Source organism: Thunnus albacares, chromosome 5 (assembly GCF_914725855.1).
Source record: "Thunnus albacares chromosome 5, fThuAlb1.1, whole genome shotgun sequence".
Lineage (NCBI taxonomy): Eukaryota > Metazoa > Chordata > Actinopteri > Scombriformes > Scombridae > Thunnus > Thunnus albacares.
In genome coordinates this window covers 6,164,681-6,191,333 of record NC_058110.1, presented here as the reverse complement: position 1 = coordinate 6,191,333, position 26,653 = coordinate 6,164,681, and the positions used below count along the sequence as shown (strand labels likewise).

At 40.6% G+C, this 26,653-nt stretch overlaps 1 protein-coding gene across 6 annotated transcripts in view; it reads right to left on the bottom strand.

Moving 5' to 3' along the window:
* Positions 1–25,809, bottom strand: part of usp19 (ubiquitin specific peptidase 19) — a 32,207-nt gene extending 6,398 nt beyond the window's left edge. Inside the window, exons 1-25 of one of the 6 annotated variants that reach the window (XM_044352552.1) lie at positions 25,513–25,809; positions 24,017–24,416; positions 13,955–14,083; positions 13,525–13,661; positions 12,446–13,030; positions 10,221–10,593; positions 9,461–9,617; positions 9,281–9,352; positions 8,894–9,009; positions 7,760–7,998; positions 7,405–7,597; positions 6,425–6,558; positions 6,069–6,227; positions 5,750–5,860; positions 5,487–5,597; positions 5,273–5,374; positions 5,039–5,179; positions 4,818–4,936; positions 4,511–4,654; positions 3,227–3,618; positions 3,031–3,141; positions 2,523–2,739; positions 875–1,027; positions 552–718; positions 229–404 (exon numbers count right to left, since the gene is read on the bottom strand). In XM_044352552.1, coding sequence (XP_044208487.1) covers positions 229–404; positions 552–718; positions 875–1,027; positions 2,523–2,739; positions 3,031–3,141; positions 3,227–3,618; positions 4,511–4,654; positions 4,818–4,936; positions 5,039–5,179; positions 5,273–5,374; positions 5,487–5,597; positions 5,750–5,860; positions 6,069–6,227; positions 6,425–6,558; positions 7,405–7,597; positions 7,760–7,998; positions 8,894–9,009; positions 9,281–9,352; positions 9,461–9,617; positions 10,221–10,593; positions 12,446–13,030; positions 13,525–13,661; positions 13,955–14,083; positions 24,017–24,251 — 4,473 coding nt within the window. In that variant the 5' untranslated portion in view covers positions 24,252–24,416; positions 25,513–25,809. Of the gene's footprint in view, positions 1–228; positions 405–551; positions 719–874; positions 1,028–2,522; positions 2,740–3,030; positions 3,142–3,226; positions 3,619–4,510; positions 4,655–4,817; positions 4,937–5,038; positions 5,180–5,272; positions 5,375–5,486; positions 5,598–5,749; positions 5,861–6,068; positions 6,228–6,424; positions 6,559–7,404; positions 7,598–7,759; positions 7,999–8,893; positions 9,010–9,280; positions 9,353–9,460; positions 9,618–10,220; positions 10,597–12,445; positions 13,031–13,524; positions 13,662–13,954; positions 14,084–14,694; positions 14,886–24,016; positions 24,417–25,512 lie in introns of those variants that run through there. The other 5 variants (XM_044352551.1, XM_044352553.1, XM_044352554.1 and 2 more) reach the window with 5 other exon arrangements.
* Between the last annotated feature and the right edge of the window lie 844 nt (positions 25,810–26,653).

Here is a 26,653-nt window from a genome sequence, read left to right as displayed (position 1 = left end):
CATTTAACCTGTGACTACACTGCAATACTTTATACTTGCATTTCTTTTAGTTTATTTCACCTTTAACCTGTTAAACTGGGTACTGATCACCAGAATGGTTGTGTTTGGAAGAATAATGTAAGCTTTTGTAAAATGTGACGTAGCCAAAGGCTACAATAAAAGATAAACCTTGGCTAACACATTCGAATGACACAGGCCTCTGGTCTCTTATTGGTGTGGCGCCCTCACCTGGCTGGCAGTAGCTCCTGTGGCAGTGGGCGACTCAGCTCCGACAGGCCTGAGGAACCGTGGTGGCCTCTCCACGGGGGAGTTTCGCCGTCGATAGAACAGGACATAGGCGTAGCGTGTCACCACCTGGCTCTCCTCCACCATTGTCACAGTGCTGTCATCAAACAAACGCCAGCCTGTTTGGGGAAGAATAGAAGAGGAAGGAAGAGGTTGGAAACAGGGTGGTATAACAGAGCAACAGAAAAAAGGCAGGATGGACCACTTGTCAGAAAAACTAACAGTTATATGAAGGTGGGAATAAACCTCACTGACTGTAGACTCACCAACATCACTGCGCTGGCTGTTCTTATCACTTGGCAGGCGAGCGTAAGCTGTGTAGTGGCCTCCTATCATTCCCCCGTAGTGGTTGATGACTGCATACAAGTCGTAGATGGGGGGATGTTGCATCTCATCCTTCTGGCCAATACAGAACTTACTCAGATCCAGATTCCTAAAGGACAAGAGAATAGTAGAGGCTATGCTGTAAGTACTACATGAGGATTTAATCAGTAAAGACATGTTATGCCTGTGTGCGTTTTTACTAAAATATATAAATATAATGAATAAAAATGAATGTTTGATGGATATATTACTTTTGAGCATTTACCTAACAGGGAAGTCAACCATGTCATTTATCTTGTCCCTCCAGATGAAACTCCTGAAGGAGAAGCGTTTGAGCTGGATGATCAAAACGTTGGGCAGACGCCACAGCAGCAGTTGCTTGGAGGCCTCGCGGTGTTGCTGGCACTTTGGACAGTACCTTTAAAAACAGAGGGCAGATATAGACCATTGCTCTACAAGAGGCAAACAAACAATCAAGTAATAACATCTTCAGTCGGTTCAGGTTGAAAATGATCTAAATTACTGAAAATTTAAATCTCTAGTAAACATAAAGTGAGAACTGACTTTTCAGTGAAGCAGGAGACATCCTGCAGTTAAACTTTTGAAAACAACATCAATTATTACTTAAAGCCATTTAGTTTTTTCTTTATTGAGTGAGTTTTATGCTACTCAACTCCAAGTGACCCAGTCCTTATGAACAAAAGTCATACTGACTAAATTTAAATTTGCCATGAAGTTAGAAACTTAAAGGACAACTAAAACTTAATCTCATTGAAGTGCATGTTATCTTTACCAAGCATTAAGGCTGTGCAATATGACGATGTATATCATGTGACAATAGAAAAACATCTACCGTTTCATATTATGCTCTATTGTTTATTTTGTTGTGTCGCATCACACTCTTTACAGCAATATTTTTCATCATTTAGAGTCTGTCCATCTTTTGCGCATATTACATTGATAAATTACTCTTCTTAGCTTTTTACTTGCAAAGCTTTTATTGTACTTATAGAAACGCAATGAGTGTAGACCAGACCAGAAACCATTTATTCATTGAATTTACAGAAAATGTGCTATATTGTTATATGTATCATTATCGAGATATAAAATGACCTATATCATGATATGAGACTTTGGTCATATTGCACAACCCTACAAAGCATCGTCATACCAGTTTAACGAACATGTATATAGCTGAATATGTATAGAGTACACAGCTGAATATGAACAGCTGATACTTGTGGTCAATGGACAGAAAAATAAATTGCAAATATTGTGATAATCTATGATTTTTTTTTTTTGCAAAACTGACAAAAATTCTTTGCTTTTCCAATGTGAGAAACCTCTGCTTTTTTCTGTTTTATATCACTGTGATGTAATAGCTTTGGGTTTTGAACTGTAGCTTGGACAAAACAACATTTGATATTTATCACCTCGCGCAATGGGAAATTATAATGGCCATTTTCACAAATTAATAATATTTTATAGACTTAACGATTAATCAAGACAATAATTGGCAGATTCATAGATAATGAAAATACTCAGTAGTTTCAGCCTTAATATGAACATTAGTCCAGACTGCAGTTTGCCCTCATTCAGTTATTCACACCTTTCCACCATGAGCAACTGCAAGCTATCAGAGGTCAACACAGTCTCTGTTTTGAGCTCTTTTCCTATTGTTTGTTCATATTATGTCCCACATAGGGAAGGACTGGACTACAGTCATTTTGTAGGACAACTGTTAGGAATTTTTGTATTATTATTTATGGACCAAGTTAATTTGGCCGTGCAAACTGGACTCTACTACGACCCTGGACAGTGAGAAATAAGTGCCAAGTAGACAGAAATATAAAGACAATGTTGCATAATTTGAATGCACCTCCATTATCCAATCACAAAATAAGTATCCATACCATGCCTCCTCTGGAGCCAGCACCTCTGGCTTTGTGAAGAGGTTGAGGCACTGCTCCAGGGTAAAGTGTCCTGCTCTGGCTGTCTCACTCAGAGAGCCGGGGTCTTCCTCATACTCCAGCTCCTTGGAGCTCACCAGAACATATTCCTTCAGACGCTCGTTGTTTTTCCACACCAGCTCAAGGATCGTGTCTTCAGGAAGGTCCAACAACGGATCCTCTGCAGAGGAGGAAAAACAACATTGGTGTGTCAGACTTTATTTCTTAGTAAGCATTTCTTTACTAAGTATACACAGCAAAACAGCTAATAGCCTATCTAGATATAATATTGTAATATCATGCAAAAAAGCAACCTATATTCTTAAATGTTGCTCTAGAGTTACAGTAAATCAACACCTCTCTGACAGTTTCAACAAAACTGAACATTAAAAATGAACATGCAATTTTACAAAATCCACCAAATATGAAAATAGGACAACTAGAAGTCCAGCTAACAGAATGCTAATTGTACCTTTTTCATCCAGCCTCTGCTCCTTGTTGTTAGTGTCCAGCAGTGCAATGTAGAACTGACTGGCATGACCTGATGCTGATTCACTTGGATGCTGATACCCGGTTACTGCAGCTGGAAAGAGGCAGCAAGAAGGAGAAATAAGAGGATGTAGAGACAAAAAGTAACTGTGAGAGCAACACTGGAGTGTTCTTATCACCTTCTGGCCGCACCGACTTCTCACAGGACGTCTCTTTTTCAGCATGGGGGTCCAGAGAGAAGCAGGAGGTGGAGGAGATTGGCTCGGAGAATCCTGAGTCTGTTGTCCGCGTGGTGGAGAGTGAGGTCTGGGAGGAGGAGAGGGATTCTGACTCCCCAGAGTGGAGTGCTGAGGCCTGAGCACACTCTGCCTGGGATTCAGGGAGCGCCGAGTGAGTCTCCAGCTCCAAGTCACCTGCTGCCACAGTACTGCTTCCTCCCATGGCCTCATCCCCTGAGCCAGGGCCTTCAGGAGAGCCTGCTGCCATTGGGGGCAGGTCTCCCCGGCACTGGGATGTTTCTGGGGATGTCCTGCCTGACTGGAAAGGAGGCTGGAACACATTGACGGAAAACCTGCAGAGAGAAACATTGGGGAGATTACATTAACGGTTCAAGTTATAACCTAGTATTGATCTGAAACATGAACTAATGCATACCAATTTAACTCTCTTGTATGTTTGTATTCTTACAAGAAACCATTCAATTTAACTCTCTTGTATGTTTGTATTCTTGGAGCAAAGGGCCTAAGTAGAAAGAAGATGTTTGTATTCTTATGAGTGGGCCCCTGTTCTGTTTACTGTGCATGCATGCATATACCAGTAATACTACTCCACTGATCTACAGGTGGCTGTAACACGCTAACAAACACAGCAATGTGCCAACAAATACAGGGAAGAAGAAGATTTAGCAAGTTAACATGAATGTAAACAATTCAGGTTTCAAAATGTTCAAATGTTTGAGGCAGCTGTAGCTCAGGAGGTAGAGCGGGTCGTCTGCTAATCGGAAGACTGGTGGTTTGATTCTCTCTGCTCCATGAGGAAGGAAACGCACTTAACATGTTTGTTAAGACCTCAAGGATACACACAATGTGTTTTACATTTTACTCAATGTAAACATAACTTTTGTTTGTGCATGTGTTTAATCTCTCTCCATGTGTGTTTAACTTTGTGCTGCTGCAGCTTCTACAGTTATCTGGCGGAATTCAATTCACATTTGTGTCACATCGAAAGTTTTACAGAAATGTTCCTGGTTTCAATCTATTCAGATTCTGGCAGTGATTTTTAAATAAAATGACGCTGTGTCAAGCACTTGACATGAGACACGAGGCGGACACTTCTTCTTTGCTTTGACTCATCTTCTATATGAAGATGAGTCAAAGCAAATATCTTACTTAGCTGTAACAATGAAATGTGTGGGCAATGTAATATTTCTACATAATGATGAACAGCAGCGGCTTTCTGTGTACCTGGAGAAACCCTCTAGTAGCTGGGTGAGGCGGGCGTAGGACAGTCGGGACTCTGGCACACTGACCAGGAAGGGCAGACCCACATTCTCTGTGTTAGGTCGACACAGACCTTTGTGATTGGGCCAGTGGGTCCTCTGGCACACCCTGGGAAGGGGAGAACATGTGAGTTAATATGTTCATAAAAAAGTTATTACATTTAATTTGAGAACAAAATGTCTCTTATTAAAAAGCATTTTGCCACAACCAAACTCTTTCAAACAATTTTGATGTGTACATGGTTTAGACAGCATTTTCTAGCACAACTCACTGATTACAGTAGCCGACACGATAGCAGCGAGTGCACCGCTTCAGCTTGTCTTCCTCAGACACTGGAGGCTTCAGGCAGGCAGCACACTTTGAAATGGGGATGTTGGGGACCTGGAGTCTCTGTAGAGCAAATAGAGATAAAGAAAGCACTTTTAATATCTGTAAACACTGGAGTAAAATACATGTTCCAGAAATGTATAATCAGAACATGGTTTTTATTACCTGCTGCACTCGGAGCAGTACAACTCTCTCCTTAGCCAGGTCTTTGGAAAGCACCTCAAAGCAGAACAGCATGTCAGAGGGAGACACTGTGTCCAGGGAATGGGACAGCAGGAACATGCGCTGGAAGCGGTTCTTCCCCACCTGAGAGGGAAAAAAATAAGTCCAATATTCAGTGCAAATCTTATTAGAAATATCTGTCACTGTATGAAACCTTTAATATGCAAAATATCTAACCTCTGCCAGTCTGAGGTTCTCTGGTTTGACCCTCACACTCCTGGAGATGGATTCGAGGACTTCAGCAGTGCTGGAGTTCTCCTTGCTCACACTCACCAAAAACTGACACACACATACACAAAGAACATGCAAATGTGGCTCACTTGGAAGATATCTTTACATTTTCTCATATCATTAAACTGTTCAATGACAATGAAACCATTCAACATTTTACCTTGATGGGTTTTTTATGAGGTTCCTTAGCAAAGTAGAAAACTGACAGCACCTTTTGTTTCTGGGGCAGGGGGACGGGCAGGTAGAGGAAGGGGTCAAAGGTGATGGACACCTGAAGAAGACAGAGATGAAAAGAAGAGAGAGGAGTAAAGAGAAAGTGAAAGGAAGTAGGTTAGTCATCACTGAAGCAAGGCAAAAAATAAAAAGCATTTATTCAGCCATACTTTTAAGTAAAATATTTTGCGGAAAGCTATAGAATGTTACCTTGGAGCATGTAGGGCAGACGAGCTTCGATTTGAACTGGCCTTGGAAGAGGTCCACTATGAAAGAGTCGTTTCTCATCTTGTGCCTCTGCCATGCCTCCTCTGCCACCACCTGCACCAAGAGACAACAGACACCATCAGGAAAAGTTTGAAAAACACTGTAGTTGAAACAGAGTCGTGAGAGGTAGTTACATAATTGTTATTTCAGTAATAAATATCCCAAAAAGTTAGATTTTTTTTTACTTTGTTTTTGTCATTTTTCACTAATCACACTTCCACAGCCCACTTCCAGATGCCTCAAAGTTAAGAATAACACCTACCTCATCCAGCCGACCATCAGAGTCCACTGTCTCGGTGTAAGGTTTATTCTGGATGCGGTTCAAGTCCTCGTGGAGCCCATCCAGCAAGAAAGCCATGAATTCCTGGGCATCATGCTGGGCATAACCTGTAAATTGACTGGCTTTACTGGCCACAATTGCCTGTGAATTTAATGAAGAAAAGGAGAGAAGAGGGAAAATTACTGATCATATAGTCCTGGCTACATTTGGCATAAACAAGTTTCACCTAAATGAAGAGCGAATGTTAAATATTTGATCCATGGAGTCACTGACATTTAAACACTTTAGTTTTAGTACATATTCCACAAACAGAAAATCTCAGGCTGCTGCTTGTGTACCTTGAGTTTTGAGGGTTGGAAGGCATGATGTGTTCCTTTCCAAAGGGCCCTGAGCAGCACAGCAAAGCCAATAGCGAGCCTGCCTCCTGTTCCCAGCGGATTATTGCAGTTGATTTCTGCCTCAAATGCTCGATCTGCAGGGACATAGAACATACAGGCATGAGACTAATGGAACCAGGAGTCAATGACAGAAGACACAGGTGGATAAGCAGGGACACATGGAAAAACATTACTGTAGAACTTAACCAAAATGATCTAAGAATGATGTCATGTGGATTATTATGGAAACAAAAGCATTTAAACAGTGACTAAAATACTTCAGTTACACCTTTCATTTGTTTTGAAAGACCTTTTTAAATGTACAGGGGCTCCTCCTTGTGTTTGCTAGTGGTTCTTGCTATACTGGATGTAAGAAATATATACTATAGCTCTTTGTATTTTTTGTATGTGATGTTTAGTTACACCTGCTATATCTCATCTTTACGATATTTATTTTCTATCAGCCTAAATATATCAGGTTTCATGTCCAAAGAAGTAGGTGACCTAGATTTTGCAGTAATTATTCCACAGTTTGAACTGCTTGAATTGCAGAAACTGAATCTGGCTTATGATGATAAAGCTAGTCAAACTCCTCGTTAAACTTGCCACTGTGGGCCAATTGGCACCACTTTTGTGTCCATGTTAGCAGTCCCTAGGACTATCTACAAGCAGAGGCAGCCAAGATAACCAGAATTAATATGGCAGCATTATCTGTGGATCCAAGCTCTAATGAAAACACACCCTGCTATATTCCCTATCAACTCAACAGGGGACTGTCTGGTAGCAGCATGAAACCATAACAGTGAAATAAATTACACATCTGGTCAACATTAAGAGCTTAACTAATTTGATCAACTTGGTATTACAATATCCAATACTAGTCTGGATTTATTTTATTAAGGGTCAGGCACAGACGCACTGTTCAAATACATTTTTTTTACCATGGAAGTAATCCCTGAGTTCTCTGGTGTTGGACAGGGACTGGATGACACTGTTCATGAAGCAGGTGTTACCAAGGTTGACCAATCCTGTAAAACCAGGCAGGCACACCTTCTTCTCCTCCTCTTCTTCATGGCGCTCATTGCTGGCCGGGGGTGCATGGGTCATGGGCTGTACCATGCAGGTAGGCTTAGGCTGAGACAGGAAACATACACACAACCAGTCTACAAATTAGACCAAGAGGATTTTCACCTTCACCTTTTCACCTTCACTTCTGTCTACCATGTTTCTCACCCTGTACAGCACTTCCCAAAACTAAACATGATCAAACAACAAAACATCTGTTTTTCAACTCACCACCGTGACTGTGGGCTCTGGCTTGGTGATGGCAACGTGCTCAGAGACGGTGCGAGGAGCCACAGTATCCAGGCCGCCATCCTCCACTCTGGATGAGGCCTTGGGAGCCTTTGGCTTCTCCTCTCCAACCCTTGGAGGCTCGTCCTTGGCTGGGAGGCTGTGCTGGCTGCTGCCTGGCTGGCTTTTCTCCATGCAGGCAGGGCTGGAGGGCACAGCAACTTTGGCGCCACCCACTGCACCTTAAACAGAGGAGAATGCAGCTTGTGGTTAGAAGATGAAGGTCAAATAGGAGAGACTGTTAAGCACTGGATGTGAATAGTAATTACCTGTGGTGTGTCACATATAGCAATTTAACACCTTTTCATGAAGATGTCTTCTGTAAAATATTATTTAATTCCCATAATTTGGAATCATTAAATCAGATATTGATCAATGTGTGTGGACTCATTACTCTTTAGTTAATCTATATACTAGTGCTGATAGATCATATGGTTTCTGCTGACTTGTATGTAACTAAATGAAGACTGTCCCTATAATTATTTCCCAGTTCCATATTCTTTCAAGAAAACTCTCCGCAAAATTATTTGGAAATTAAGGACCTGTAAAATAAACCATAACTAAACCCTTCTCTACTCCTATTTTGAACCTCTTCATTTGCTCTCAACGTCATCAAGCACAGAGTCACACAATCTGCAGACCACAGGGCAGGGCAGACTGGCACCCATATCTAGAGTTCAAATTCCTGCCATTGAGAACTTCTCTGAAAGCACACATACATATGTCTCAGACACACACAGTAAAAAATAATGTAAACGGTAACAAGAGTATGACTTCTCATGCTAACTCATAAGTATACAGGCCACCTGTTTTTGTGAAGGAGAGTCCACACTGACATCAAACCTGCTCTTTGAGTACACTTACTATAGCTTTAAATAAATTATTTAAGTTTAAAAATATAGTTTTAATTTTCCTACAGGTGTATGTAATGTATGTTGATTTTAAGATCATGTGTTTTCATAACCATGTGCATCTCTTTACATTTATGATTGAGATTGAGGATGTCATTTCACCTCATGTGATAAAAACCTACATCTATAGTACATAATGTTAACAAGTAGAAGCCTGGCAGCAGACCTTGTGTGGCAGGGGCCTCCAGACCCCCCCAGCGCTGGCTGTGTCTCTTCTTTAAGGTGATGTCCAGTCGGGACGGGGTGAAGGAGTAGCTGCACTGTTCAGGCTGGATCAGGTTCCTAAAGCCAGGACAGAGAAACATGGACAGGTCAGAATGAAAGGATGAAGAATGATTTTAATACAACAAATGTTTTAAAGACATTTATAACTTTCCAATAATGTGAAGCAGGATAAATTGCCACTAAATAAATGTTTAACAACTCATATTTAGGCCAAGTATTTGAAACAACTAGAAACACATCGCCAGAAAACATGCAAATTCTGCTCTCTCCAACTGCCCGTTTAAACATTTTTAAAATGATACTACTGGTGACGAATGGCAACAGTTACCTGAGTTTGACTTGCCACTTGAAGACTGTGTTTGGTCCACAGTCTGAATGAAGCCGCAGAAAGTTAGTATCACTGTAAGAGGATAAAGGAAGATGCACAAAGATCTCAATCATTCACTTGTATGTTGAGTGCCAAAGTAGCATTACCATCCTTTAATTGTAGTATATTCATGTGCAGTACCTTGTCTGGAAGATGAGGGTGAAGTCCTGTTCCCTGAAGATGACCCTGGCTGTGTCCCTGCAGATCCCCTTCATGTAAACATTGACCACCATCAGGTCCGTACCCTTCTCATACGAATCGTTCTTCACAAACTGCAAGTTGACCATTGGCTCTGGGGCTGTAGGGAGTTATTACAGGTCTCAACAAACACATTTAGCTGCTGAATAAATCAATGCTATGAAACAGAGAGCTACAAACCATGGCTGTGAATATAAAGCATTTTGTTATTGCTACATTTACCTACATATATTGTCTGTTCATAAATTGCATGTCAATCTGGGGGTGAAAAGATGCTTTATGCGCCCATAGGAAATGGTAAATGGACTGTTGTACAGCGCCTTTCTAGTCTTCCAACCACTAAAAGCGCTTTTACACTACGAATCACATTCACCCATTCACACACATTCATATGCTGAATGGGTACAGGGGCTACCATGCAAGGTCCCAACCTGCCCATCAAAGGACGACCCGCTCTACCTCCTGAGCAACAGCCGCCACAATGTGTGTGGATCCTCATCTACGGTAAAGATAAGCCATCTGGGATTTATAACCAGGGTGAAAATAAAATGTTTAGAGGTGCTGAATTTTGGGATGTACCCATTGTTTTTCCATCAAACTCTTGATCTCTTAGAGTCTTACAGTCAAACAATAAAAGATCACAAATATGTATAAGATAATCCAACCCTGAGACCCTCTGCATTGCAAAATCTTTTTGACTAACCTTCCTGTTGCTTCATTTCCAGGGGTGGCTCCTCTTTCGACTGGTCCCGCTTCTCCTCTCCATCACAGCTGCCCTGCCTCTGGGTTAGACCAGGTTCCACGGCAACAGCTAGTGCTGTGCTTGCCTCTCTTGATCCCAGCTGCTGGCTGATGAGAGTACCCTGCTCTGTTTCCTGCTCAACAGGCTTTTTCTCTGTCTCAGAGTCAGTTCTATCTCCCTGCCTTTCTGGAGAAGCCGAGTCCATTTTGTTGTTGAAGCTGACAGGTTTGAGGCAGTCACTGGTGCTAACGGGAGCTGCTGGTTGGCTTTCAATGCCGCGTGTAGTTGTTTCAGACCTGTGCTCAGTGTCTGCAGACTGCTTTTGCTTCTCTGCCTTCTGAATAAGAAAAGACACATAAATTTTACATGATAATCTCCTGAGGATGTTCTGGATTGCACAGTACAAAGTGCAGAATTGAAGATTACCATTACCATTTATGTAATTCTAAGACATAATTCAAGGGCTAGGCGTTGATAAAGACACAGACTGCCCTTTATTTGAAGGAACCAGTTGCTTATTTGTTGTTTGAGGCTTCTAACAGTTGGATTAGTAAATGACTGGTATTCAGGAAAATTTTGATATACTTGGGAGAATCTACATATTCCTCTGTATATAATGTACTGTATTTATATGTGGTCTTTCACAAACACTCAATGAATGTTTTTATTGAAGAATAGCACCATGCTAACAAGTCTCTACTATGCAACACATTTCCTTTCCTATAACTTCTTCACAATAAAAGCTAGCTTGTTCATCAGTGGGAAGCTTTTAATGCGAAGCTGTAACTTAACACGGCTCTGATGTGGCTGACAGTGATCAAGAAACAGTAAAATAAGCCAGTACAAATAGGATCATACAAGAGAAACTAAACAAGAGATTCAATTAGAAGCTACAGAAACATTTTTTTTCTTGAGTCTAGCAAGATGCAGCTTGTTTGAGGAGAGTCATCAAAGTGCCAGAACCACAGCAGACGCTGTGAGGACACCTCACTACACACACCAAGACACAGTCCAGTTATCTCTGTCTGATTTACTCCTCCTAGTCAGCCAAACTGTTCAAGAATAGCGACAGAGGTTTACCACCAACACAGAGTTCATTTGCAGAGACAGTAAGGTAGGGTGTTTGCTGTTCATAATAATGTTAAATGAAATTACAAGTCTCTTGCAAGCCCTAGGGAAACTTGAAAAGGTAAAGCCCACACAGGCCCGATGGTATTATTAGCTGTAGGGGTGTGCCATATCCTATGCTTTACGATAATACTGGAATAATTTTTAATAAGATAAAAAAAAAATCATTTTGTGAATATCCTGACTTGTTGATGTCATACCGTTATGCACAGCAACAACAATTTCACTTTTGCTAAAAGTGAAAATAACATTGGTACCAGCCCCACAGTGGAGGAGTTAGTCCCAAAAAGAGGAGCGACTTCACCAGTGGGGAAGTGGTTTGGTTACCAAAGATCAATGTACAACAAACCACTGTAATACGTAAGCAGTGCAAGAAGACTAACAACAAAAGGGGGCAATACAACAAACTTATTTCACCACCTTCAGCAGAAGCACTTGGCTGAGTACAAGGAGAGCCAAAAATCCTGTCAGGAGTATATGTTTGTCATATTTTGAAGAATATCATTATTGCAGAAATACCTTGAAATATCATGATATTATTTTAGGGCCATATTGCCCACCCTAATTGGCTGTACTCTTATTAAAATCATAGGGCTGAATAATTTGAAGAAATTATCTGTGATCATGATTTTTTTTTCCATAAATGAAATTACAGGTCTACAGTAGTTTTAATAGTTTATTTTGATTTGATTGACTGAGAACAAAAGGAAATTGAGGAAATTTGCCAATATCATTCTAGCTGGCAAAATCAACACTCACAAACTAAAACTTCACCTCCAATAGATTAAGACACTGAATTATCCAAGTCATAATTAAAATTGCAACTCTTGCAATTTGATTTAGAAAGAAATTATTAAATCATTCAGCCCCATTTAAAATCACATTTTGTAGTTCTATTAGGGTTTTTTGGTTGCATTTCAGAGAATCATACCGTTCTGTGTCATCGCAAAATACAACATCATATATCCAGGGACTAATATTCAGTGTGAAAGCGAGTGATGAAAGCGACCCAGCTGAAGCATTCAGGTGCGTGACGGATACGTAACAACTTTTCTCACCTGAGTTTTGTTGGTATGGCTGGCAACAGCGACAGCAACTCCAGGTTTATGTTCCTGGTCGCTGCCTAATCTCTCTGCTCTGTTGTCTCCATCTCTGCGTTGCGTCTGCGGGCTCCGACCAGCGGGCGGGTGGATGTGTGAATCTTTACCATTGGCTGCTGTAGACTTGACAGAGTGCGTGTCCCTGTCAGGGGACGGTGACGTAGCCTCCATGGTGGTCTTGGGCAGCCGTGAAATGGTGCGCTTGGCACTGGGTTCCTGAGGCAGCTGGTCACCTTTCGTGACTGTGACGGGCTTGCTGGTGGTGGTTGACTCGCCTCCACCTCCACTTTTCACCCCGACAGAGGCCGTGTCACATGGTTGTTTGTTTTTGAAGCAACGCTTGACACCGCGATCAGCTTTGCTGCCGCTGCGCCTTGACTCACTGTGTGCAGGTGAGGAGGGAGGCTGAGGCTGAGGCTGGAGTTGTGGCTGTGAGGGGGTCAGCTTGGGTTTCTCTGATGATTGCAAAGCAACATGCCTTGTCTCCTGTTCCTTTACATTTTTGGTCTCTGCGGGTACTGCCTCCTTTTCCTTCTTGTTTGACTGAAGCAGAGCAGAGCGAAACAAAACCACTTAGTGATGTGAATACTACTTACTTACTTATGAATAGGGATGGATATCATTAGAATTTCAATGACATTATAATTTACTACTCTTATCAATACTCCAGACTTAAGTCCATCACTATCACTAAGTGTGTGTGTGTGTGTGTGTGTGTGTTGTGTGTGTTGGAGGAGCTCAAACCCTCGGTCAAATACAAGCACAGACCAAAGGAGATAAAGACAGAGGTAAGGTTGCAGGGCAACCAGAAATGATCCCTACTCATAACTAACAAATGACACATTTTCATGAAATAATACAATATTATGCCAAAATACTACATTAGTAGTGCAGATTATAACAGTACACAGATGTGCTCATATCAGAACAAACAGGATCATCTGGTTCTATGAAATCCTTCAAGCTTTGACAGACTATACCACAAGACATCGTATTTCTTTGTCAATTACTTAGTTGGTCAGTAGTACATAACTAACCTTAAGTGAAGGCCAGATGTGAAAGGGGATCTTCTTGTGCATAATGAGCAGCAGGAAACCTCCCTTCTCCTTGTACTGGACTCTGCTACATGAGGCCTCGATTTCCTCCTGCAATTGGCAGCTCCACTGCCGTCCATCTGAAAAGTGAAAACATGCACACACACATTATTAGAGAAGACCTGGACTGATACAGTCAACATAAACCATACATAAAAATACTGCAAAGATAAAATATACCAGTCAGACCAAGATCTTAACATATATCTGAGTTAGACATGTATGGCTACATATCAAGGTTAAAGCCTAAACACAAAAGCACAACAACAACATTTCTTTTGTGGTTTTATTTTAAAACCTACTTCTTTCATTTATGCTCCACTGTTTGAATGTATTCATTTGGGTTTATGTCGCATGCATTACTATGACTTACCTGGGAAGCACACATGGCAGTGTGTATCAGTAAAGGTTGTGTTGATGTCCTCTATCCTCTGCACCCCCTCCCCACAGCGCAGTCTGACAATCACTTCATTAGCGTTCTGCTTCCAGTCCACAAACACATCTGAGAAAAAAAAAAAAACACAACAGAACAGAAAGTCACAAATATGAAAACCAAAGAAGGAAATTGAAATATGCACTTCCCCTTTCCACTATTATCATTAGAATACATTCAAACATATTACACAGGCTACTGCTTGTGCAAAATTTCCACTGCAAATCCTAAAAATATCAATTAAAAGACAAAGTAGTCAATCCCATCTGGCAAATATGGACACAGGGAATGAAGAAATCCAAAGTGCACAACAGGAGATAAGTAAGACCAATGATGAACACATGTACGTGCTACTCTGAGAGAATATAGACACATGCTGAGAAACACCTGCTCATAAATTCACACAGGCCATAACATTGCACTCATGTGCTCAAGTGGGTCAGTCCAGAGCACTCATGCACAGACAGGCAGAGTACAGTGAATTCAGTCACAGAGGGGACATCTAAAATTATCCGTGCCACACAAACAGTATGCCGAATAAACTATTCCATGAAAGCAAATGATCAACCATGATCAGTGTAACAAAACATAATACCAAGCCACGCATGCACTTTGAAAGGCAGATTCAAATGCAGAAAAATATCCCAAAACATGAAAGCCAAAGTAATCCACTGTAGTACCATTTTTCATAGTGGCCTCAAAGTTGTTGCTGTGTTTGAAAATAAAACATCATCCATGAAGTACAGAAGAGTTCCAGATTCCAAGCTAGCAAAGAAGTAATGTATGGATCGTGTGCACACTCGTATTCCGATTTTGTCTACAATAACAACTAGAGAGCCTCAACTTTCCCACCTTGCCCTCTTCACTCTCTCTCTCTCTCCCCCCCAGTCTCGCTCTCACTTAATCGCTCTAGAAAGGTCACAAGCAACACCCAATCCCTCCCAGCTGGTGACAGTTGTATTTCCAGTAAAGACAGGCCACAGTGTGCTCTCATGACCAGGCTACTAATGCAGATTCACATGAGTAAAACTATATTTTAATAAAAAGTTTTTATTATAATAATTATTATTATTGCAATGACAAACAATGGACACCCACTCAGGTATGTTTACATTAAAATTAGTGAACCAATCCAATTTTTAAAAAGATAGTTTAGCTCTGCATTAAGAAATTATACCCTGCTATGTAAGACACCTATTTTAATTGTTTCCTTCACTGTTTTGCACAGTGTCCTATAGTGTTTTGTATAATATCTGTGTCAGTCTGGGGATGATATGGGAGGAAAATGTATATGGGCCAAAGTCTAATTAACAGCCAAATAAAATTATTGCCTCATTAGAGTAAGAGCAATAATTACATAACTGCATTTTAATGTTATCAGTGGCCCTGAAAGCAATCATAATGGCTCAGGTTTTTATCCACACTTATAAATTAGCCTTTGAATGTACCGAAAACCTATTAGATGCATTACACCACATATGGTTGATAACAGAATATGAGTATCAAATCTCAATCAGTATAAACAATGTTTGCAGTAAAGGCAATGATAACAATTGGTCTGTCAACCCCAACCATTTCTAATACCTCTAATAATATTCCTACCGGTGAGAATTGTTTTATACTCAGTCTGACAATTATGACATGAAAAAGAGCGCAGCTAATAGCAAAGTGAGACACAGTTTAAAGGATGACTGATGTGTATGAACAGAGTTGGTGCTGGTGTATTTTTAAAAAAAGGATGGTACAGAGGCAGAGAAAGAGAGTGTCAGGGCATTCTCATGACCTTGACAAAGCCAGGTTTCCCAGATTAGGGCCTGACACTCTCTCAGCTAGGGTTACAGCACTTCAGCATTATGCGCAACCAACAACACAAACACTAACACACGCAACCGTCTACTGAGAAACTATACCAGCATCAAAACAGAGACAGCATGATAAAGCATAGATGCACCCAAACAAAGTAAAGGGTACACACTTATAGCACTGATGAATCAAAACACACAGCCCAGTCCTCTCTCGTATTTGTGTTCAATGCCTAAAGCAAGAAGTAACATAGTTTATGTTACTATACAAACTTCCTTTCTGTCATATTCAGTGTGGCAACAGACAGTACACATCACACCTCGCTTGATGGAGTGAACCTGTATCAAAGGCTGCATCGATCCAATATCAGGTATCCATACTGGTGCAGTTTGCAGTTGATTATGTGAGTAATCTAGCATAGGGGTGGGCAATATGGCAAAAATGTATCATGATTTTTTTCAGACAGGTTCACAATCCACAGTCCACAATCTTATCACGACTCTTTTTCATGTTGGTTTTTAAGACCATTGTGCAAGTTACCATACGGTACTCGAGTCAAGATTCAAAAAAATTTATTGTCGTCTATCACATAACGATAGAAATTTCTCTTAGTTTAGGGGCTCACAAACAACATAAAAACATACACACATAAAAGACAGATATAAAATTACATTAAAATACAAACAATTCCATAAATAAATAAAAGGTGTGCAAAGCTGCATTAAAAAGTATTTTGGCCTTGTTTAAAATGAATATTGCCATGGGAAGCCAAACTAACAGTACAACCAAACTAATTTCACAGGTGAAAAGCAAACAGATGATGCTGCATTAGCATTAGTGTGTTGTTTTGGATAACTAGCAGGATGTGGAAGACACCAACACAGTACACCTGAGCTGACATCACGGTAGCTCACAGAATAACAGAAGTTAGTGCTACCAGTTAGCAGGCGAGGTAAACGCTAAACAATGGCATTTAACTGCAGCCCAGCTGTCAGTTTAACAAACATAATGTGCAGCAGGTGAGCTTCCTAGCACAACATTAAAACTGCTGTAGATTTAACCAGCAGATTGGAGATGTGGTGCAAGGCGCTCACCATGTCAGTGATGTTACCCGTTATCCTCCTGCTATCAGACTGCACTCTGTCACAGAGCTGAACTGATACAATGTGCACTGTAGCACAATATCAACAACCTCTCTGTAAAGGCAGATCGTGGAGACATTTCAATCGTACATGATATAATATCATATTGCACACCCCCTACTCTATCGTGATGTGTTGTGTTCACATGTGAGATCCATTATTAAGGCAACTTCAATCTCTCCAACCTATAATACAACATATTCAAGCAAGCTATTGAAATAGAAAAATATCACCTGAATATAAACAAGATTTGTGAGGAAAAAATAAGTATATGCCTCCATGTAAGACATGTTGGATACGCAAACTAATTCCACACACAAGTCTAAAGTGGCACGTGGCGAAGATAACGACCACAGATACCATGCCATATTTAGTTTGTGCAATCTATGTATTACAGCTGTTACATAACAACTATAGATTGAAAGATGCACCTGTTTCACTCAAGGTATTCAGAGTTGGGTTGATTTGAGCTTTGCTTCACAGTTTTAAAACTAGGGCTCCAAATGATGTATATTTTCATTACTGATTAATTTTCCAATTTTTTTTCAATAATCAATGATTGTTTCCAAAAATAGCATAGGAAACTGTGATGCACAAGAGGACGTCATGTTTTTCCAACCACCAGTCCAAAATCCATAAATATTCAATTTACTATAATGTAAGACAAGGACAAGTAGCTAATCATCACATTTGAGAACATGAAAACATCAAATGTTTGGCATTTTTGCTTGAAAATTGTCATGATTATTTAATTATCAAAATAGTCGCTGATTCATTTTCTATCGATTGACTAATCAATAAATTGGCTAATCATTGCAATAGTTCAAATATAAAATACACTCAGTCACTTCATTAGGTACACCTGTGCAATCTAATGTAATGCAATACAACAGCTCTGCCATAAATTCTACTTTTATGAAGCTTATACATTTTCAGTTTTTATTGACATTGTCAGAAAGGTTATAGTTCTATTTTATGTTTATTATTGAGGTTGTAGTGGGTGGTGGTGGTGTACTGGAGTGCATTGAAGTGTTCCTAATATTTTGCCCCCCTCAAGTATGTTATTGGAGTGGAAAAAATATTAGGAGCACTGTTCAATATAATGCACCCCAGTACATCACCAACACCACCAGCTACTACAACCTTGATAATAAACATAAAATAGAATTATCATGTGACAATGTCAACAAAAACTGAGAATGTATAAGCTTTGTAAATGTAGAACTCATGGCAGAGCTGTTGTATTGAAGTGTATTAGATTGCACAGGTGTACCTAATGAAGTGGCCAATGAGTGCATATTAAAGCCACAAGCAGAGATGAACGGGCCCTAGCACCTCACGCCTTTTGGAGGGAGTGGCAGCCATGGCATTGCTACTGGAGGTCAGCTGACACTGCTCTGAATTTTCAGGATTATCAGACACTATGTGAATGGGTAAAATATTATTTCCTGTGTGCAGTACATGGCCCTGGAGATGACATATTGGAAATTGTATATAAATTAGATGAACTATGTGTCATTTAGGCTCCATTTCCTGTTGCCTGTAGGCAATACTACATAAGTTTAATATTGATCCAACAATACATTTACCAGAGGGCAACTGACATGGATACCCATTTCCATGGATTTTACCTCTGCCTACCAAATTCTGTACATCTAAGTCAAATTTAAAGGTGGGTGCTTTGACTTGAAACTTTCTAGGGGGCGCCCTTGAGCCATTTTGCCACACCTAAGCCTAAGACCCATACCAGTTATCAAGTTACGCCACATCTGATGCATGTGCAGTTTTGAGTTTGAACACTCCTAGTGCCTCAAAAATGCTAAATACTTACTAGCTGGATGCAAAGTTTCGTTTTGCATGTCCTAAAGGCCTCAAACTTGTGTTTGGAAAATGAAAATTGCCGCACGAAATCCAAAATGGCTGACTTCATGACCAGAGAAAAAGTATCAAAAACTATGTATTATGTCCAGAACAAGCGGGAAGCTCCGGGTCTGAAAAATGGGACCAATGCAGAGGTGACTTAAAACCTGCCTTCTCTCTAATGGCCAGAAGGGGGCAACTCCACTGGTTGCAAAGAGAAGTTCTATTAGGGCTGGGCGATTAATTGAGTGTTATTTTCAGTTACGATTTTGGCTTTCAACAATTATGAAAACAAGATAATAGAAATAAAATGATAATTGTGCTGCACTCTGTTTTCGCAGAGTATCTTATGTTATAAATCCAGCGCACCCCTTTCCTTTAAAGTTGTGCACTTTCACCCCTTCCTAAAAGCCCAAACTCACTCTCACTGGGAATCCATAGTAAGACATCAGCAGCATGTGAGCACGCTCTATCTGTTCAACCCACACCAACTCTGACCTGCGTTCAGTGACACAGAGCCAGCTGTCTGTCAGCTGCAGCTCCTGGGGAGCTGGCTGGGCAAACTGCCTTCACCAAGCTGACTGACAGCAGAAATTTACTGAACCAAAATAGTTTTCATGTCGGCTCCACGGGAAGAAATCAGCAGTGTTTGTATTTATTGATTCAGTGATTTTATTTCCCCGCTCACCATGGCGAGTAAAGGGGAATCTGCCTGTAGTGAAACAGGCAGCTCACAGACAGACTGGGTGCTTAGATTAATCAATGTAGATACAACAGTATATTTGTGTGATTTAAACAGCTGTCTGTGCAGATCAGGCTTCACTAAATGCGACAGAAATAGACCGGGAGCTTAAAAAACGTTTCTCCATGAGATGCGCGTCACTCATGCATGTCTTGGAGTGTGGATTGATAAATTAATAAAATGGAAGCATTTCTGTTCCGTGAGTCGATGAGTAATTGTGTTAAATAATCATGATCTTAATATTGACCAGAATAATCGTGATTATGATTTTTGCCATAATCAAGCAGCCCTAAGTTCTATTGTATGGAAGTCTGAGAGAAAATGACCCTACTTTTCACATGATTTATACTTCTGCAATGAATTTTATGATGAGGAAGCAGTCAACTGGGGGTTTTGATTTGCTTTTCTGACCAGCATACGAGCAGTTCCCTCCGAGTTTTCTTGGTCTTCCAGATCTCATCTTGACCTCCACAGTTTCCCTAAACCGCCATCTCTGAATTACATTGCGCACTGTGGAAACTGCAAGCAGACAATGTTTTGCTATCTTCTTGCAGCCTTCCCCTGCACCGTGGGCATCAATAACTTTCATTTTTAGAGTCTTATACAGCTGCTTAGAGGAACCCATGGTTGCAGAGTGTTCGCACAAGTATTTGTAAAGCTTTGAAACTGGCACCAGCTGACATTTCCTAATGACAGTTGTTGACATGCCTAAGGCCTAACAAGCTGATTAAAGTCTGAGACCTTATAAAAAGAATCTAAGACTTTGGAACTCTTAGGGTGCCCAAACCTTTGCAAATGCCACAATGATGTTTTAATTTATTTACTTAGTTTTGCTCAATTTATGACATGAAAAGTAACTATGTTTTTTCATATCCTAGAGAGACTCTTTTTACATCTTTTCAATTAAAAAAAAAATCACCAAAATGTGTTATTTGTCAAGGGGTGTCCAAACTTTCGCACATAACTGTATTTCTTGCATCAGGATATCTACTTCCAGGGATTAGCCAGTGTCAGGCATATTCATTACATGAAGCAACTCAATTACAATTTTTGGTCATTTACATCTCAAACCTGTAATGACTCCTGTGCAGGAGAAATAAAGGATGAGGAAGTAAGGTTGTTTTCCATTTAACACCGACGGGGATTAGCAAGCATATTTGTTTCGGCTTCAAAGAAGCACAAAGTGTTCAGGGAGTAAAATACAAGGATAGATGCCTTAAGCAAAGGGGAAACTACAAATCATTTTGGAAGTCCTGTGCAAGGATTAATGCAGAATAATTTAATACCTATAAAATACTTCAGTGGTCAGTCAGCGCAACATATAGCTCCCCTCCTTTCTTTCACTAAATTAGGATTTGTCCTACACAATTTGTAACTGCACACAACATTTCCTGTATCTCTAAAAACTGAGCCTACCACTAGACACAGATGTTGGAACAAAGAAACATTAACATGTTCTTATTGTCAAACGCATGTGTGGGGGCATTTATAAAAAAACAATAGAAAAAAATCCACCTCTGGATGGCAACTTTCCTCCTCGTACACTTAAATGCACATTTAGCCACCAGTGCTACAATGACAGGAATGAAACTGTATAGAGGAAAGCTGTGATCCACATCCACACACATGTATGTAAAATGCAGACTAAAAAAATACTTTCAATGAGACACACACACACACACCCCATAATAAATAGAAAGTACAGTATGTGCACAGTGGCCATCAAACAAGCTTTCAGGCTGAAAGGAATAAAATTAACAGCAAAAAGAAAATATCGAAACTCTTGAATAGCAAGAGACTCCGTGTTGTTTATTACACACGATGGTGATCACACATGACTGTAAAATGAAACATGGTGTTGGTATGGTATGTACAAAGAGCTCCTCCTGAGTAACCAAAGCGTGTTATTGTCTTATGTAAAAGAACATTTGACAGATCAAAATATGCAGAAATTGTTGCATTCTCATGTAACACAATCCTAAATTATAAATGTGTTAATGAATAATAGAATTTACAGTCAGCCATAAAACACCCATGACTGTGATCTCTATATAGACACCTTTCTCAAAAATGACCCAGTCATAGGCTTTGTATTAGCACCTGGGATTAATTAATTGGTTACAGGTTTTAGTTGTATTATTCACAAAATGAGATCTCAATATATGGAAACTGTAGTTAAATAGGAGGGGTTGGCAACATCCAACATTTGACAGAATTGACATCTAATAGCTGCAAGATGTGTCAATTTCATATTCATAACTGACAAGCAGTTTTATTTTGAGCACAACAGTGGTGTGAATAAATCAAGTATGTATGACAATTTCAAAAATAATCACTGCACCTATAAAATGTGTCTAGAAACCTCATGAGACAATGCAAGACATGTAAATAAAGTCTTTTGGGGTTCCAGAGGGAGCTATGTGGAGTCAGACAAATTAACAAGTGATGTCACTGAGAAATCAATGAAATTGAAAAAAATGTGGGGATGTGGAGCTAGGAAGAAGTGAGGTTACCAGCCCTCTGTAGCACACTCCTTATCTCTACTTGAGGCTAGCCCCTTCAGGCTACGTTAGTCGCTACTAGCATAACACAAAATCGAGGTAAGTTGCAAGGTGGGTAATGCTGGTGCCAGAGGGGTGTGCTACGAAGCGAGATTAGTGGGTTAGCGAGGTATGTTGAGCCTAAAGTCAGGGTTTTCAAATGTCACCAAGGTGGCTCTCTTTTAACCTGGCTAGATCACCATGGTAACTTATGCTGCAAACTTAACCTGGTCCGGAGCAGGTAATGTTCCGCGTTTCGGCTTAAATTGGCAATAAACTACCTAACTACCTGATTTGCTGCCAAGTCCGTTTAACACTGCTGGTACTGCAGCTATTAGAACACCGATTAGAAAACTGATTAGTCTTTTATCATACTTATCATTGATTTGATATGTCATATTGTAAATTTGTAATCGTGCAAGAGGTTAGGGTTACTTGCGGGATGGGATTTTGTTACAATAGATCAAACTGTATTTCAAATAATAAAAAAAAAAAACTAATAAAAAACAGAAAACTAATGAAGAAATACTTAGAACAAAAATAAAATAAAATAAAATTGTCTATTGGTATTTATCACAGATAATATTCAGTCTACAATATTAATTTCACTTTGTTGGCCAAATTTGGCCAAAACCTAAAGTGATTTCCACTTGTCCCTCGTTATGGGACAGAGTCAGACCCTAAATGCACTTCTTGAGTATAATGTTTAAATCTGCAGCATCAAATTTAAAGTTTAAAAGCTTTGGATGTGGGAGGCACGTAGAGTGCATTGAGTGGTAAAATAAGTATATAAACTAATTACATAATTAATAAATTAATGAATTAGTGTTTTATTAATGAATTTACACGATCAGCAATTTTCTGCCAGCATTCGTCTCTCATCTTATTTGCAGCAACAGCGTTGCTTTTTGCTGTGATAATGTATTGACCTGTTCTTCCTGACTGAAGTAGGTGGCATGCGATACTTCCATTTTGTGCAGAAAAAGAGTCAAATGACGCGCCAAACACACCCTTTCATGGGGATGCGCACAGAGCCTGAAGCAAAAAGCCTGGGTTAACAAAGAAAGTTCATATCCACCATCGTGATACCACTTATCTCTGATCGTGAGTTTAGGGTTCGTCGAGCCAGCTCACACAAAGAAAGCCTGGGTATGTTGAACTTGCTTCGTAGTACACCCCTCAGGTTTTGACAAGGAAGATGAATGCTTGGAATAAACAAAAACACGCTATCTCCGGTTCTGCTGATCATGTTTTACTGCCTTTGTTCATCATCTATGACATGAAACCATCACTTTTCCACACAGTCAGAAAAATAAAAAGTGTGCATTCTTGTAATAGTTCAATTATAAAATCAGTCAATCACACTTGACGGTAGTGGAAGTTGTACCAGCATCTGGTTCAAAAGTTGTTTTTATGACATCACTCATATTTAGCACTGAAGCCGAGAGCATTGTCGCAGCGAAGAGAAACGAGCAATGTGTTGCTCTATGTCACACTGTTCCCCGTTTCCCTTTCAGTTAAGTAGTTAGATCATTTTGAGACAAGAATGTTTGTAAAAGTTTACAGCCTGTCATGGTGTTATCCTGCCTTACTCTGTGTACAATAATGCTGCTAAAAAAGGCAGTGACTCTACTGACAAATGACTTTTCCTACTATAACAAGTCAATGTCTGCTGTAAAAAGGCCTATTGTCAAACAGGCCTATACACCTCAGTGTATTTCAAACTGCAATAACTGAAATGCACTTATATTTGCATCATGTACTACACTGAATTGTAAACAATATCTATACTGTGGTGTGGTTATAACACGTTATTCCATTTTAATCTCCAAGCAGCCAATTAACACAACAAATAATCTGTAAATTAATCAGTAACAAATGTTTTACTGGTTGCAACACTTTTAGCCATACTTACCTTTCTTGACCTCTGCAATAACTCCATCAGCTGCTGCCGCGGCGGCTGCTGCTGCCGCCCTCTTGGCCTCTCTGCTCTCCTGGTTAGCCCTGTCCTTCTGCTTCTTTTTACTGGTACTGGAGGACAGCTCTGAGCTGTTGTCCCTACCGCCGCCTCCTCTCTGCTGATGCTGAGCCCCACTGCGACGGCCCGCTGTCTCACTACCAGCCACACCGCTACCGCCGCTACTGGCCATCTTCAGGCACTTGGCACTAACAGGCCGCCCGTCCCCGGAATCACTACCGCTGCTGGGGTCTGGATCTGAGGTGTGCCTCTTCCTACCTGGCCCGGCTATCTTGGCGATGATACTAGTCTGAACTCTCCCAGAACAGAATCAGGAAGGCTAGGAGGGGCAGGGGACCTAAGGAAGAGGACAGAGAGACCTTTAATAATGGGGAGGAGAAATTGACAGCAATATACATGATTGTCCGGCATCACGATGTACTGTGTGTCCAGTGAGTAAAGTTTAGTAATGACATGATCTGCTTTGTTTGTGACATGCACACAAACACGGGGGCGGAGAGTGTTTCCCAGCTTACATATAACCAGGAGCATGTTTTCAAACAACTACCACAAGGCTGAATGAGAAGTAAACACTCATGTCTTACAAAAAAAGCACACGGCTTCACCGTTAACTACACTGACGTTGAGCCTTGCCTCGTTTCCTCAACATAGCAACAGCAAGTAGCTAGCACAGGCAGTCAGATGACAAAGGACAACCGCTAAATCAGCCATTTTATTCGGCAATCAGTACAACATATGTAATATAAACATGGTTGATGTTCATTAGCCAGCTAACAAGCTTAACAATGCAGCTTCACGTCTCCCGAGTTGTTAGCATGTTACGTGGTGAGTTAGCCAGCCGACTGCAGAGGTTCGTTTATTTTAAGGAACACGTGTTTGGGGTTGTCATGTGCCTTTCGGTATGAGCCATTCACAATTGTCTGTCTGTAGCCTTAATCTAACGTTGTTTATCATGTCACCCCATTTATTGGACCTGACGAATACTCTACAATCAGTCATATTAAAACGTTACTGTAATATACCTGGTCCACACTGAGGAAGGGGTGGGGGTGATTCTTAGAGGCTATTTAAAAATTTAACAGTACGTTACACTGTATACAAGTCAGCTGTCTAAACTTTTCAGACTACGAACAACCAGATCAACCAAGTCAGTGGGTTTCTTCTGGTTACAGTTTACCAGTAGGATCACTGCAACTGATCTCCAATCCGTTTCTCCCAGCAGAGCGCAGGAACGGTGGTACAATCAAACGCTCCTTCGAGCAGCTAACGCTAATGTCATTAGCCACACACAGGCAAACGCTAGCTGACATGAAACGGGTTGATATGGCTCCCTATATTACACAAACAATACAAGCGTGACATCCCGTGTCAATTGGCGACCGTCTGTGATTGAAATACCACATTAATATTTCCATTAAAAGGGGATACTGAACTGAATTCGGTTCCGTGCACACAATGGCCCAGCGGCTCCTTCTGATTCTCCCGGCTGCTAAGCTCCTTCACGGCCGCGCAGTCCACGGTGTTTCTGGAAGTTTCCCTCTTTTATCCGGGACCCATTTCTGATAACTTCGAACAAGTTATTTTATTGGTTCAGACAAAAGACAACAATTGAAAAAAACTATTCAGTCAGTTGGTGTCATTCGGCCTCCGCGAACGAGTCCTACTTTGTTTGGAACAACACACACTGCTACCCGGCCAAAGTGCGCGCCCAGGCCACTTCCTGTGCGCGTTCACGTGATCTGTAGCTGTTCCTTTACCCCCCCCCCCCCCCCCCATCTCTCTCTCTCACTCACTCACTCACACACACACACACACAGACAGACAGACAGACAGACACACACACACACACACACACACACACACACACACACATACCATTCCCCGTTTCACAATTTATACAATACATTCGAATCCTCCTTATCTCTATCTTTCACTTCAATTAAATTCAAATTTAAGGGGCTTTATTGGCATGGGAAACAGACGTTTACATTTCCAAAGCAAGTGTGAAACAAAAACAACAAAAACATAAATGTGATTTTGTTGTTACACACACACACACACACATATATATATATATATATATATATATATATATATATACTAAGTGTGTATGTGTGTGTGTGTGTGTGTGTGTGTGTGTGTGTGTGTGTGATTAATGACATATTTGTATAATTGTAGATGTCAGCTGCAGACATAGTCAACATTTCCAATATGTACAGTGCCAAAATGTTTCCACAGAGACTCTCTGTATCATCTGATATCAGCTCATATGACAACACTTTATATGGGTCTTTATTCCCACAGATATTTTTTGAACCCTCTGAGGAAGGGGGTGCCATGGCCATAGCTATAATACACTGGAACTATTTTTAGACAGGGACCCTGTCCCAAATGGCACCTGTGTCATCCTCTTAGTCTGCACTGAATGATGTTGACAATGATGTTGTAGACCTGTGGTGTTCCTGTTGTTGTTGTCTCCTTCTCTTATTTCCAACTCCTGTGGTAGAGCATGACTACACATAAAGAGCATCCTGAGAAACAATCACTTCACTCATGTCTGGTGACTGAAAAAAA